Source organism: Eufriesea mexicana, unplaced genomic scaffold (genome assembly GCF_001483705.2).
Source record: "Eufriesea mexicana isolate 0111107269 unplaced genomic scaffold, ASM148370v2 scaffold1653, whole genome shotgun sequence".
In the NCBI taxonomy this organism is placed as follows: Eukaryota; Metazoa; Arthropoda; class Insecta; order Hymenoptera; family Apidae; genus Eufriesea; species Eufriesea mexicana.
Genome location: NW_016909884.1, coordinates 923,058 through 937,372, shown reverse-complemented (window position 1 = coordinate 937,372; position 14,315 = coordinate 923,058). Strand labels below are relative to the sequence as shown.

The 14,315-nt window shown below is 40.4% G+C and overlaps 1 protein-coding gene across 2 annotated transcripts in view; it reads right to left on the bottom strand.

Annotated features, from left to right (window-relative positions):
- The window catches only part of LOC108548960 (endothelin-converting enzyme-like 1), a 193,008-nt gene that overhangs the window by 23,733 nt on the left and 154,960 nt on the right, over positions 1–14,315 (bottom strand). For both annotated transcript variants that reach the window (XM_017902120.1, XM_017902121.1), the window contains 3 exons: positions 11,159–11,290; positions 10,014–10,112; positions 9,760–9,938 (listed from right to left, as the gene is read on the bottom strand). In XM_017902120.1, coding sequence (XP_017757609.1) covers positions 9,760–9,938; positions 10,014–10,112; positions 11,159–11,290 — 410 coding nt within the window. The remainder of the gene's footprint in view (positions 1–9,759; positions 9,939–10,013; positions 10,113–11,158; positions 11,291–14,315) is intronic.

Genomic DNA, 14,315 nt, shown 5'->3' with positions numbered 1-14,315 from the left:
TTTTTCATTAATTACTATCCTTTACGCAATTAATTTATGAAACTTTATGCACTCATTACAAAAACAATGTTCTTGCGAATCTTCTCATATCACTTTTGTTCACATTTTGATTCTAGTTTCGTTTAGTATTAAATATTTTCACGGAAGATCGTGATGGTCGTCGTTACGAAATCATAGAAGCCATGAAACAAAAATTAATAACTAACAATTTAGAGTTAAATTCTTTACGAATATTATATAAGAATGTTGCTTGAAGTTCCAGCTTTGCAATGAAATTATAAAAGTTCACAAATTGTTTACAGAAATTGAGTAATTAATAATTTTTTACTGCCGGAGCCATTTTATCCTTTTCTATATCCTTTCTGTCCTTGTCTACCACGTGACCAGCTCTTTGACGACCTCCTTGCCTATTCTATATTCCTATTACTTTCTGACTTTTTGGGCCAAAATCATAGATGGCGTTGATCGCAGGCGGTAACATTTTTATTCGAACTGGATACTAGAAATCAATTCGGCTGTAGAAAATTAATAAATTGTCAAGTTTTTGTAATTAATTCATGAACATTTATAACTGCACAGCAAAGTTGGAATTATAGGCAACATTCATATACAATATTTAATTTAATAATTAGTACTTACATGGGAGATAGGTTTTGTATTTCCTATAGTTAATAAGACTGCTATAGAAAAATGTTTTTCTTACATAATATTCTTATTATTTTGTAATTAATATATACTCGCATAAGAAAGCGTAAAAAATAAATTATTTTATTAAGAAATTTTATTTATAATTGTGTATTTACAGTGTTTTCATAGGCGAAAAATGAATACAAAATAAAAAATATATTGAAAAAGCTATCATGAACTATGGCTCAGGAATCGAACCCCAGTCCTCCAGTACAGCAATTCTCGGTCGCCGCTGTTACACTACAATTTAATTTGAAACAGATTGGAAATAAATGCATAATTAAGGAAGTAATAAAACTTTAATCGCAAATATCTCAAAAACTATTGAGTAGTAGCGGCTATAATGATATATTTTCTTAAACTGCATGACGATATCTACAAAGCTGCAAAGTTTCAACTAAATCGAAGGACTTGCACTCTCCTTGTAACTAATTAAGCTAAGTAAAGAAAAGAACGCAAGTAAAGGAAGGTATGTAAGGACGCTAAGTAAGGTAAGTATAAGGTAAGTTAAGGTAAGTAAAATAATAAAAATATACTGCAAAGCAGGAAAAGTATTGTACAGGGAATTCTTGGAAATGACGTCGTTTCTTGGAACTGTCTCGACGAGCGACCTCTTATCATGTCATGTTATCCTGATACAAAGTTGTAAAATCGGGCGAAAATTTTACGGCCAGGTTGCAAAAGAATTGTCCGAGAATTCTTGGAAATGACGTCATTTCTTGGAACTGTCTCGACGAGCGACCTCTTGCCATGTCATGTTATCCTGATACAAAGTTGTAAAATCGGGCGAAAATTTTACAGCCAGGCTGCAAAAGAATTGTCCGAGAATTCTTGGAAATGACGTCATTTCTTGGAACTGTCTCGACGAGCGACCTCCTTTCATATTATGTTCTCCTGATACAAAATCGCGAAATCTGCCGAAAATTTTTCGCTGAGGCTGCAAAAGTGTTGCCCGCTCAATTCTTGGAAATGGTGTCATTTCCAGGAACTTCGTCGGTATCAACCTCTCCTCGTGTTACATCCTCCTAATACAAAACTCTAGCGACATCCGTCAGCGCCATCTATGATTTTGTACTGAAAGCTTCTGTTACAGTTATCCTTTGAGCAGAGAACAAACTTCCAGTCCAATATCATAGATGGCGCTGACCGATGTAATTCGAATTTTCATTCCACATTGGAAAATTAATAAATTACACAATTTCTGAGACTAATTCATGAACTTTTATAATTGCATCGTAAAGATACGTCCTTTACGCACTATCCAATATAACTTTCGATATTAATTTCCTCCTAATTAATTAATTACGATCAATTATCTGCGAATCACTTTTGCAGAATTTGGAAATTCGTACTGGGTCTATCCCTCGACTTTTTTAAACGTTTTATATGTCAAAAAACTCGTCCAAGAATACTCTAAAAAATAGGCTAAAAAAATCTATTTTTTTCAAACCCACCGATTTTTGCCGAGCCTCGGAATGCACGATGGATACATCGGAGCGCCAGATTTTGACCAAATTTTCGAATGCGGATTTTTTTACTGTTTTATGTTCTTCAGGCTTCAAGCAACTTGTGTGTAAAAAAATCTAAAAAATCGGATCACGGGAACTGTGTTTTTTCGCAGTCCGATTGCGCCGATCTGCGAATCGCTTTTGCAAGACTTTGGTAATTCGTACTGGGTCTATCCCTCAACTTTTTTAAACGTTTTATACATCAAAAAACTCGTCGAAAAGAGCTCTAAAGAATAGGCTAAAAACTTGCTGGTTTTCTAATCGGTCCGATTTTTGCCGATTTTTCTAACTGCACGATGGATACATCGGTGGTGCGATTTTGGAAAAATTTTTGAATGCAGATTTTTTTGCTTTTTTACGTTCCTTATCCATCAGTCAACTCGTATGCAAAAGATCTAAAAAATCGGATCTTGGGAACTGTGTTTTTTCGCAGTCCGATTGCGCCGATCTGCGAATCGCTTTTGCAAGACTTTGAAAATTCGTACCGGGTCTATCCCTCTACTTTTTTAAACCTTTTGTATATCAAGAAACTCATCAAGAAGAGCTCTAAAGAATAGGCTAAAAAAATCTGGGTTTTTTAAATTCACGTAGTGCGAACATGATTCGAAACAGGACCGTATCAACGATTCGCCCGATTTACGTTTATTTTCGCACGTGTGTCGCGACTAGTCCGCTCGTGAGTGAGGGACGAATCGATTACTAGACCAACAGATGGATACACGCGTATGGGAACCATAAAGGAGCAAGTTACGAACCTAGCAAACGCGTGGATCGCGCGATGAAAAGAGACGGTCCGATATCGAGGGCTGTTTCGAGAATAGCGGTCGTAAAAACAGGGGTACGCATGTCCCGCGTCATTATTTTTAATATCACGCGGCTAGTTCGGTTAATAAACAAGTGGCTGCGTTGCTATAATAACACCATTGCCGTATTTTCGTTCGATTTTGCCATCGCGGGAGCGTTCTTCCCGCACCGCGAGCCCCCCTGCTTTAATTAACGCGATCGATCCGTTTGTATTTTTGTTGCACGAGACAGGGTCTTAACGAGTGAATTTATTTCCCAGTCGCGATCGCACCTTTCCATCTAACACCGTGAAATTGCAGTACCGGCTAGACTGCCATTTCCGCCGATTTATTATCACGAGGTTTCTTTATCAGCGTGTCGGGAGGTCGATGCAACGTTTATTAACATGTACCAGAATATATGGTTCGAAATTGGTAGAATTTTGCGTAGTCAGTTAGGGTTATACGTTGTTCAGAAGATAGTATCAGGGGTAGTACTAGTAGCTATAGTAGGTAGTATAATAATAGGGGGGTTTGGTAAGGGTGACACGAAGTAATACGAGTTTAAAACTTAAAAACTCAGAAATGTTTGGTTTCAAAAAGGTTTATTCCACTTGGAGGTCTCTCACTAAGTATGAGAAGGTCTCTCACTGACTACTTGAAGGTCTCTCATTGACTATTCGAATTCCTCGAAGATCTCTTACTGGCTATTCGAAGGTGTCTCATTGACTATTTGAAGGTATCTCAATGACTACTCGAAGGTATCTCACTGACTATTCGAAGGTATCTCAATGACTACTAGAAGGTATCTCATTGAATATTCGAAAGTATCTCATTGACTATTTGAAGGTCTCTCACTAATTCCTCGAAGGTCCCTCGATGACTATTCGAAGGTCTCTCAATAACTATTTGAAAGTTTCTCATTGACTATTCGAATTCCTCGAAGATTCCTTACTGGCTATTCGAAGGTGTCTCATTGATTATTTGAAGGTATCTCAATAACTACTCGAAGGTATCGCACTGATTATTCCAAGGTATCCCAATAACAACTAGAAGGTATCTCATTGAATATTCGAAAGTATTTCATTGACTATTCGAAGGTCTCTCACTAGTTCCTCGGAGGCACCTCGATGACTATTCGAAGGTCTCTCAATAACTATTTGAAAGTCTCTCATTGACTACTCGAAGGTATCTCACTGACTATTCGAAGGTATCTCAATGACTACTAAAAGGTATCTCATTGAATATTCGAAAGTATCTCATTGACTATTCGAAGGTATCTCAATGACTACTCGAAGGTCTCTCACTACTTCCTCGAAGGTCTCTAACTGACTATTCGCTGATGCCACCTCACGTGTGGAAGCTTCCCCCTTTCAGTGCTCATCGCCCTCAATCATAGTGAAACGATCAAGAGTTTTCGCGAGTCCAGATTTATCGCAATCCCTTTGTCACCATCTGATGAGACCCGTTAATCAGTAACTGATAAGGCCCATTTGTCAATGATTTTCCCACAGTACCAAATTCCACTTCTTTTAGAATCTCCACTCGCATACGAAACACACGCATGTCCAATTGCTCCCGGACTACACGCGGAACGACCTAATCCCCTGCATCCCTTTCAGACGTATCAGAGAAACGCTTGCTGTGGCACTGGTTACCACGAATTTTCATGTACCGTGATGACAAAGTGCGTGATGCTTGTATACTAAAATGAGTACTGCGAGTATGCATGGAATATGCATATTTATATATGCGACTTTAACTCGTTACGAAAAACGGGTACGCGTGTAACGAGTAAAGTGCGTTGTGGTCTGCGTATTTTGATGTAATGCATGATAGAAGAAATGAGAAAAGAGAGAACGAGGGAACTAAAAGATACGAGAGTATAAAAATATTTCTCGAGCGCGAAGGATTAAAGACAGCAAAATATCGCAGCGAGAACATCGCGGGTGCACATAATCGGATTTTATCTAATAAGCCCGTGTCGCTCTTGTACGACCCGTTGGGTTACTAGGAAGACCAATTGAGGGAACACGTGTTCCTTACGACCTACACGCGATGTTACGATATTACAATTGACCCCAGCTGGAAGATCAATTCACGTTGAGTAATTTATCGATCCCAAGAAAGCGTGGATTTTTCTCGCTCATCTTCTTGGGAACTTATGGCAGTTTTCTCGTATGGTAGTTGAAGTGTGGAATACTATGGTATCGATAAAGTGGTATCACCGAGTGATTGGCAGTGCGATTGATGAGAGTTTACAATGGTGGATCGAGGGAATGTTTATGATAAGCTATCAGTAATGTGAGAAGATGAACGAGTTCCTAGAATGCAGGTGGAATTTTTGAACATTTCACATTGTATAATGTGAATGTGTACTGTAGATGGGTACTAAGATTGCAAAGAATTACTAATTGGGATAGATTAGTAATTAAATTAGTAGATTAGTCTAAAGATAACCGATTGAATGGAAATTGAAGAGTGCAACAAGGACAACAGTCGAGCAGAGGATACAGGAAAGATGGTCGAGGATAAATAAATCAACATACTACACATGGTATAAAAATAGGAAGAAAGAACTAGGGTAAGAAACATATTGGAATGATAACAGAACCAAGAGAAGTAGAACAAGACAAGGAACAGTGGGCACGAGTCAGAAGGAGAGTAACACTTGGTTAACACTTTACAGAATTGTAGATTTAGTTATCCGGTTCAAGAAAGTGTTCCATTATAAGGGCAACTACTCGATAGTTTTTGCAATATTTATGATTAAAGTTAGTAAATAAAATAGTAATTAAATTAGTAAGATTAGTGCAGAGACTGGGATTGGTGGTGGTAAATAGGATTATTTATTAATTAATAATAATAAATTAACAACATGTGAGTGACGATTAAACACACGAATCTATATCGACTCCAACTTGAGACTACGCTCAACTCAACGACACAATGGCAACTCAACCTGTTACAACTAATGGCTCACAACTTGTAGCGTCCTACGGTACCGAATCTCTTCGATTTCCAAGAACGCTTATCACGCGCCAAATTAATATTGCGCGACTAGTCGCGATAATAAGGATCCAGAATGTCAAAAGAGAGTGTTTATTTACAGAAAAGCGTAGAATAGTTATAACGTAGACGTTAACGGAGTACAGTTTCGAACACGCGTTTGTACGTGTAATTTAGATGTTTGAAGGATCGGTGCCGAAGACGAACTGACTTCTCGATTTTGCTCTATGTCCTGTCTCGTCGTGTTCGGTCCGGTGTTTTCTCTAGTTTAGTTCTGGTTGGGTAAAATAGACGTTGGTGGTGGAAAGGTAAAGAGTTTTAATTGGACAGAGGATGTGACATAAGGACCTTTGGCGAAGGAGTAGGAAACTGTCAAGGAGCCGATTTCTGATAGTCGATGACGTGATTTATAAGTGCCGTCCGTCCGTCGCTTGTTGGGTCTGTCACAAGTGGGTCCCATCTGTTGCGTCTGGTACTAGTAAAATTCCTAATTTTGCTTTACCTTTATAAGCTTAATCCGCTAGAACGGCGTTGAGGCACATCGAACCTCTGGTAACGGAGTACCGTTTCGAACACGCGTTTGTATGTGTAATTTAGATGTTTGAAGGATCGGTGCCGAAGACGAACTGACTTCTCGATTTTGCTCTATGTCCTGTCTCGTCGTGTTCGGTCCGGTGTTTTCTCTAGTTTAGTTCTGGTTGGGTAAAATAGACGTTGGTGGTGGAAAGGTAAAGAGTTTTAATTGGACAGAGGATGTGACATAAGGACCTTTGGCGAAGGAGTAGGAAACTGTCAAGGAGCCGATTTCTGATAGTCGATGACGTGATTTATAAGTGCCGTCCGTCCGTCGCTTGTTGGGTCTGTCACAAGTGGGTCCCATCTGTTGCGTCTGGTACTAGTAAAATTCCTAATTTTGCTTTACCTTTATAAGCTTAATCCGCTAGAACGGCGTTGAGGCACATCGAACCTCTGGAATTGCAGTCGCGTTATAAAATATAAAATAAACCGTTAGGTCTGGCAAAAGTGTAAGCCTTAGAATAAAATTATGTTATAAACACGCTCTCCGGGACGGAACACAACTAAGAACTCCTCTAAAGAACTGTCTCTCAAAAACTGTCTTGTTGGTTCACTAACAATTCGTTGGCCCTTAGTCGCTAGAAGGGCCTGGCTGATAAACGCAGACCAATTTCAGAGTCCAAAAACAATTGACTCGTTCCTACTTTCACTAAGGGCCAATCTTCACCCCACCAAAAACTAACATTATATAAGAACCCACAAAATTTGCGAAAGGTCAGTTTCAGTTCCAGTTTCAGTATTTCTCCAACGTAGAATTGTTGCTAGAACCCGTATTGTATATTGAAATCCGGGTGTCAGCAGTCTCCAACGAACTGCCTGCTAATCACTGTTCCCTAAGAACTGTTTCCTAACCACTTTTGCCTTCTTTTATATCTTCCTCAACACGTACACGTTTTCCAAAAGCCACCCCCAACATGGCCCCCAATATGGCCGTGTCAAGGGCCTGACGCATCACCGAGGTTTTTCCGACCAACCTGGTCCTCGAATCCTCGGTGACTTTCTATGCTAAAGCTACCTATACACGAGGTGTAAATCCTGCGACCCTACATTAGTAATTAGGATTGGCAAATGCCAAGAGATTAGTTGTCAAAAGTATCAGAAGAGAGTGTCATAAATGAAGAGAGTAGTAAAAGAGAGAATGAGCTATATTTTAATTAATTGAATAAATATTCTTAAACAAACTGAAGCTCTATTCCCGCTACACCCGTTTCTACAAATTAGGGGCCCAACTTGCAATACGTTACTGTAAGATAAGAAATCGAAGGATTGGAAGGTGATAGATCGCGATCCAGGATTTAGGTAATCAACTGTTAAGTGAGAAATCACGCTGCGCGGAAGCATCGGATTAAGCACCGCGGACCCGGAGGTGCTAATATTCCGCGGATCGAGCTTAATGTTGCGGAAGAACAGGGTAGAATCGAATTCGTCCTTCCGTGGAAGATAGGAGCCGGCGGTCCAGCGGAGTCAGGCGCGGCGGTGCATCTTTTCGTGCCCCGTGACCGCGATAAATCACTTTGCTACCTTTCAGAGGTGGTCGGATTTAAATTCCGCCTTATCAAAGCCGCGTGAGAATGGAAGGTCTTTGAAATTTATGGCAGCTGTTTCGCCTCATCGCGACGTCCATCTTTCTCTCGACTTGGACGTACAGTCGACCTTCTTGTAACACGGTGCGAAATTTGCCACGGTTCTTCTATCGATTTATAGGTGCAAAATAGTGGTTCTACAAATAGTAATCTGCAGTCAATTTTATCATAATTCGTAGTAAGCTGTATCATACGTATAGTAACTTTTAAGGTAACGCATAGTAACTTTGTCGTATTCATAGTAACTTTTATCATAATGCTTAGGAACTTTTATCGTAGTGCGTAGTGAGTTTAATCGTAATGCAAAGTGATTTTTATCCTATTCATAGTAACTTTTATCGTAGTGCATAGTAAGTATAATCGTAATCCAAAGTGACTTGCATAGTATTCATAGTAACTTTTATCGTAATGCATAGGAACTTTTATCGCAGTGCGTAGTAATTTTAATCGTAATGCATAGTAACTTTTATCGTAACGAGTAGTAACATTTGTCGTATTCACAGTAAATGCTTAGGAACTTTTATCGTAGTGCGTAGTGAGTTTAATCGTAATGCAAAGTGACTTGCATCGTATTCATAGTAACTTTTATCGTAGTGAGTAGTAAGTTTAATCGTAATCCAAAGTGACTTGCATAGTATTCATAGTAACTTTTATCGTAATGCATAGGAACTTTTATCGCAGTGCGTAGTAATTTTAATCGTAATGCAAAGTGACTCCTAATATTTGTATAGTAACTTTTATGATAACGTATAGTAACTTTAATCGTAATGCAAAGTGACTCTTAATATTTGTATAGTAACTTTTATCGTAATGCATAGTAACTTTAATCATAGTACAAAGTGACTTCTATCGTATGCATAGTAACTTTTTTCGTAATCCATAGTAACCTTCATCGTATGCATAGTAACTTTTAGCATAATTGTAGTAACTTTAATCGCAATTTACAGTGACTTTCGGCGTAATGCATGATTCGTTTACACTAGAAATTAATTCACTAAATGGATACAGAGCCACAAACTTAGACATACGTTGATACATATACCAATTTAATTATTAAGAATTATATTAAAGAAATTTCCTATTTATTTAATCTTTTTTATCATCGTAACGGTTATAAACAGTATAAATTTAGTCAACTATTTTCAATTCGAAATTACTATAAAACTGAAACGTTTATTTAAACATAATTCTCTATCTATTTATTCCTGTATTTCCATGATATCTAACGAAACAAATAAAAAGAAAATTCCAATCGCAATTACGAAGAAATAGAGGAATAAGAACCTCTCAGAAACCGCAATAAGAAAAATCAAGCGAGTGATCAATTCATTGCAAAATTCTCGTTCAAAAATTAAAAAATCGGCGATTCTAGTCTCTCAAATATTCCAATCAAAGGTTTCTTTCAACACGGAACGAACGAACGAACGGACCGTGTTATAGGAGGGTGAACTGCAAGAAAATTCGCAAGGGGGGGACGAGAATCCTTCCGCGCCATCAGTGCTCGCGCTTTGATTCCGCTGCCGGTCGCTCGTGCGAGGAAACGCGAGGCGGATTTCCTGCGAGGACCCGATGTTCTTTCCCAGGCTATTTATCGAACCGTGAAGTGGCGCTTACCTCCTCGAAAAGCGATTCAGCAGTTTGCCAAGGCTGCGGAAGTAACGCGGGGCGGTAACGTAAACGTAGACCAGCTGATCGTCGTAGCCGTAAGAATTTCGATCCCTGTTGCGGGTATGATTGTATAGATCGGCAGTGGCAGCGCCTAAAGTGGCGTTCAGCAGCGTCCCCCACCTTATCTAACCCAGGAACCAAGCAAATCATTTTTCCTCTGCGGCATGGCCGCAGATCCGCTCGCGTTAACGTCTACTCACATAACCGAAACTCTCCTGAAGATAGGACATGTTGAAAGGGACGTACACCCTCTGATCCACGTCCACCCAGTTGTATAGATCCTTGTGCTTCGGATAGATCTGCAGGGTGAAAGAGTGAACGTTATTCCAGGGAATTGTGGGCAGAGAAGGATGTGATAGAGTTGCAGCGATACTTCTGATTGGCAAATATAAGGAATAAGAGATGTTATTTTATTGCAATATATATAGGGATACTATTTAGATTGGCAAATATAAGGAATAAGAGATGTTATTTTATTGCAATATATATAGGGATACTATTTAGATTGGCAAATATAGGGAATCAAGATGTTATTTAACCCTTTACACTCGAGAGGCGCCTATCAGTCACCATTTAATCGTATTCTAAAGATGGATATTAATTAATATATCAAATTTACAATTACCCAACGATGCGTGGAATATCGAAGTAAAATAATTCTACGTCTTAAATTGCATACGATTCCTAATTTACTGCTTTAAAAATATCCTTGGCCTTATGGCAGGAAATCTTCGAATTACTAGTTTCCTGTAACGAAAAGATCGTCGAGTGCAAAGGGTTAATTCCAATATATTTCATTTACGAGATAAAGAGAGTTAACACGTTGAATGCCACGGGGGTCACCGATGACCGGCGACGCGGCCATTAGAAAAATACATAATTAGTGTTAACGTGTTAAAAATTGCACTCTGTCCTCTTTCATACTCATGCTCTCTTTCTGAATCGATGGGTCACTTGTCCTAAACACTGGAACACGTGTTAAGAATAAAAATACAAAACTAAAAGATTAAACTAATTACGCTTCGAATTATCACCGACTCGACTTTCTTTCAAACCTCGTATCGTACTTTCACCAAAAGGACTGGTCCCAGGACAGCCTTTGCACCCTGCTTGTTCTCGCACAACCATTTAATCTGGGCTATGAATACATATATGGGTTCTCGCACAACCATTCAATCTGAGCTATGAACGCTCTATAGTTTTCTAAAGTAATAATTTTGTAATAATTTACAATTAGTTTCGAATATTGCCGAAACGTTATATTTCTCGTATCTTAGTAATTAACCTTGCACTCTTCATTTGCACTTATTAGAAAAATTACAACATGGAGGATATAAGAACTGACCTTGCTAAGGGACAGGCAGAATTGCAGGAGCAGATCGGTCTCCGAGGCGCGGTCCTTGGGGTCCATGGTCCTGGGCAGGAGGCCGTCGACGATCCTCTGAATTCTGCGTGATCTCTGCTCCTCCATCTTGTTCTGAAAGCAACCAGCTCCGTTGGATCCTTCGATCAACAAGCCTCGCGTGTATTCGGCCAATCACGCGTGTAAAATCTGCTCGCGGTGCCCTCCACTAGGCCGGGATGAAGACGTGGGTTCGCTCGAATGGATCGAAACGGCCGTTATCGCGGTCGCTAAAGGACCAGGATTGATGATCGCGGGAGGAAAAGGGCGAGAAAGGCACCCGAGCAAATACGTCATCCGTGACCGTGGAGGAAGATCGATCGTTCGCAACATTCGCGAAAAGGCAAAGGGCCTGGACAACAGGGAACAGGAGGGGGCAGGAAAGAGCAGAAGAAACTCCACGGTTCATCATAAAAATTAAACCCTAATCGTTCCAAATGCACGAATCTTCTATTTATCATACCTTCAGACATACATGCGTAATTCATTCGTAATTTATTTCGAATAGCCGATGCTTAAATACGTCTAGACGTCGGGAAGACCTGGAAATGACCTGTCATTGGCAGGATTAAAATTAAACTGGTAAATTGTCTTCTGCAGGAATACTGAATAAGCATCTACAAATTATTATAGTCGGTTAATGATCGTTTTCAGTAATGGATAGTCATGGAGAGTATTATTTTGAATGTTTAGGACAAATGAGGGATGTTTCAACCCCTCATTCTAGGCACAGAAGGGGGGCAGGAAAGAGCAGAAGAAACTCCACTGTTCATCATAAAAATTAAACCCTAATCGTTCCAAATGCACGAATCTTCTATTTATCATACCTTCAGACATACATGCGTAATTCATTCGTAATTTATTTCGAATAGCCGATGCTTAAATACGTCTAGACGTCGGGAAGACCTGGAAATGACCTGTCATTGGCAGGATTAAAATTAAACTGGTACATTGTCTTCTGCAGGAATACTGAATAAGCATCGACGAATTATTATAGTCGGTTAATGATCGTTTTCAGTCATGGAGAGTATTATTTTGAATATTTAGGACAAATGAGGGATGTTTCAACCCCTTATTCTAGGATTTAAGTTCCGATAGCAATAATTAACAGCAAGGTCGATCATGTGTCGTGTCATTTTTGTTGGATGACCAATTTTAGTCAGTGAAAAGACCTACCTGATGAAGCCAGACCAACGTTAGAGTTCAAAACATCTTACGGATTCGTACCTTGACTAAGGTCCAATGGTAATTTTCACCCCTCCAAGAACATATAAAAATGTATAAGAATATATAAGCACCTCTGAACACTGTACAAGATCAATTCTTATTCTCCGCCGATTCATAGTTATTATATTTTCCGACGTAGCCTCGTATCAGAACTCATATTGTATATAAAAGTATATATTTCTCAATTGCAACATTTCGTGGGAACACGAGGAATAACGCATAACCGATAAGGAGGACGTAGTCGACTAAAGACATTTAGAAATCCTGACTACCTTCTGCTTTCGATCTTCGAGAACCGTGATCCTTGACACGCGTCATCGTCCAATTTCCACTCACCTTGCTGACCTTCAGAATATTCTCACGACCGTCCATCTCTCTAACATTCCCGATACTTCGCGTGATAGTGGCTACGTGATAGACAGAATTCGCCACCTTAGACTCATTTTTCCTTCGAGATCCAGTAACAGATCCATCTATCTCTCCTCTCCTTACAGGTATACATTGAGGGAGGGTTTCTTCCAAACCCCACGCACGCAAGACCCACGCGTGTGACCCTTCGCAATGGTGATCCTTCACGAACACCTGTCTATTACAGGCAGAAGGTACGACAGAGCAAGATAGGTGTTCGATCATTTAACGACACTAACTGTCCCAAGCGAATAAAACCCCTCAGCGCATTAAGTAAATATGTCGCTTATGTCGGTTATCGCTGCTACGTGCTCGTCACACACGCCGCCATATTGGTAACCGTAGCTCGCATACTCTCGCAAAGTTTCCACGAGATGGAATCATCCGAATGGAATCGCACTGATCCTCCGATGGAATCATCCTCGTCGACCTGTGTGTCCTCCACTATCCACCATAGTCATTCCTACCCCTCTTTCTCCTCTGCTAAATAAACGAAGTGACGGCGAAGAAGCTCGTCAGGCCAGAGCCCGCGGAGCCGAATGGTATGGTAACTAAAGCAATATCCGCTGGTTCGTGTTTTATTCTCGTGATGCGAGCGAGGATTGGAAAGAGCGTGGAAGAAGAGCGGAGTAGAAGAACGGAGGGGTCGAAAGGCTATATGAAGCCGTGGAAAAATTCATCGAAGGGTAAGGGGAACGTCTCAATTACTGGAGATTGGCTCCGGGAATCCCGGGCCAGTGGAAATTCGGTCACTTCGTTGCGGAGTGGTATTAGAAAGGCAGTTTTGGAATCTTCTGCGTAATGGAGAGGGGAAATTTAATAAAGTTTCGGCCGATCCGCGTGGCAGGAGGCAGCAATGGACAAAGGGAAATGGGCCGTGCGACAGGGGAGAAGAGGGTTGCCGTGCCTAGGGGGATGGTCGGGGAGGAGTTGGAATCAGAGGCGTCGAGAGCTCGCGAGCCACTCGAACGGTAGAAACGAAACGACCTAACGAACGAAATCGGAACATCGTCCCCAGTGCGAGGGAATTAATGAGCTGGATTCGATTACTGGCCAGATTTTTTCCCTCCAACCCTTGCTCCGCTCTCGAAGGACTCGGGAAATCTGGCTCCTGGCTGGCTATGCTCGCGCGAAATTTACCAGGACCATGATTCCGTTCGAGAGGGTGAGAGGGAAGATGGATGTGCTCCGTGGTACCTGGAGAGCTCGATCGAACGTGATAAACAGGTAACTAGCGTTTAAATCCGTTCCTCTGTTTCGTGGCTAGAATAGGGATACAGATGGCGTGTCAGTGGGCTGGCCTAATCGCATGAACACGGGGAGAGGTGTGTTCCAAACACGAATCTCCGTTGCTCATTACCGTGTATAATTCGCATCGCGAGTGAACCATCCTAGACACAAGCGGATTAATACTGAGAGAATTATTACAGAATCTGGAAACTTACGACGAAATAATTACTATATA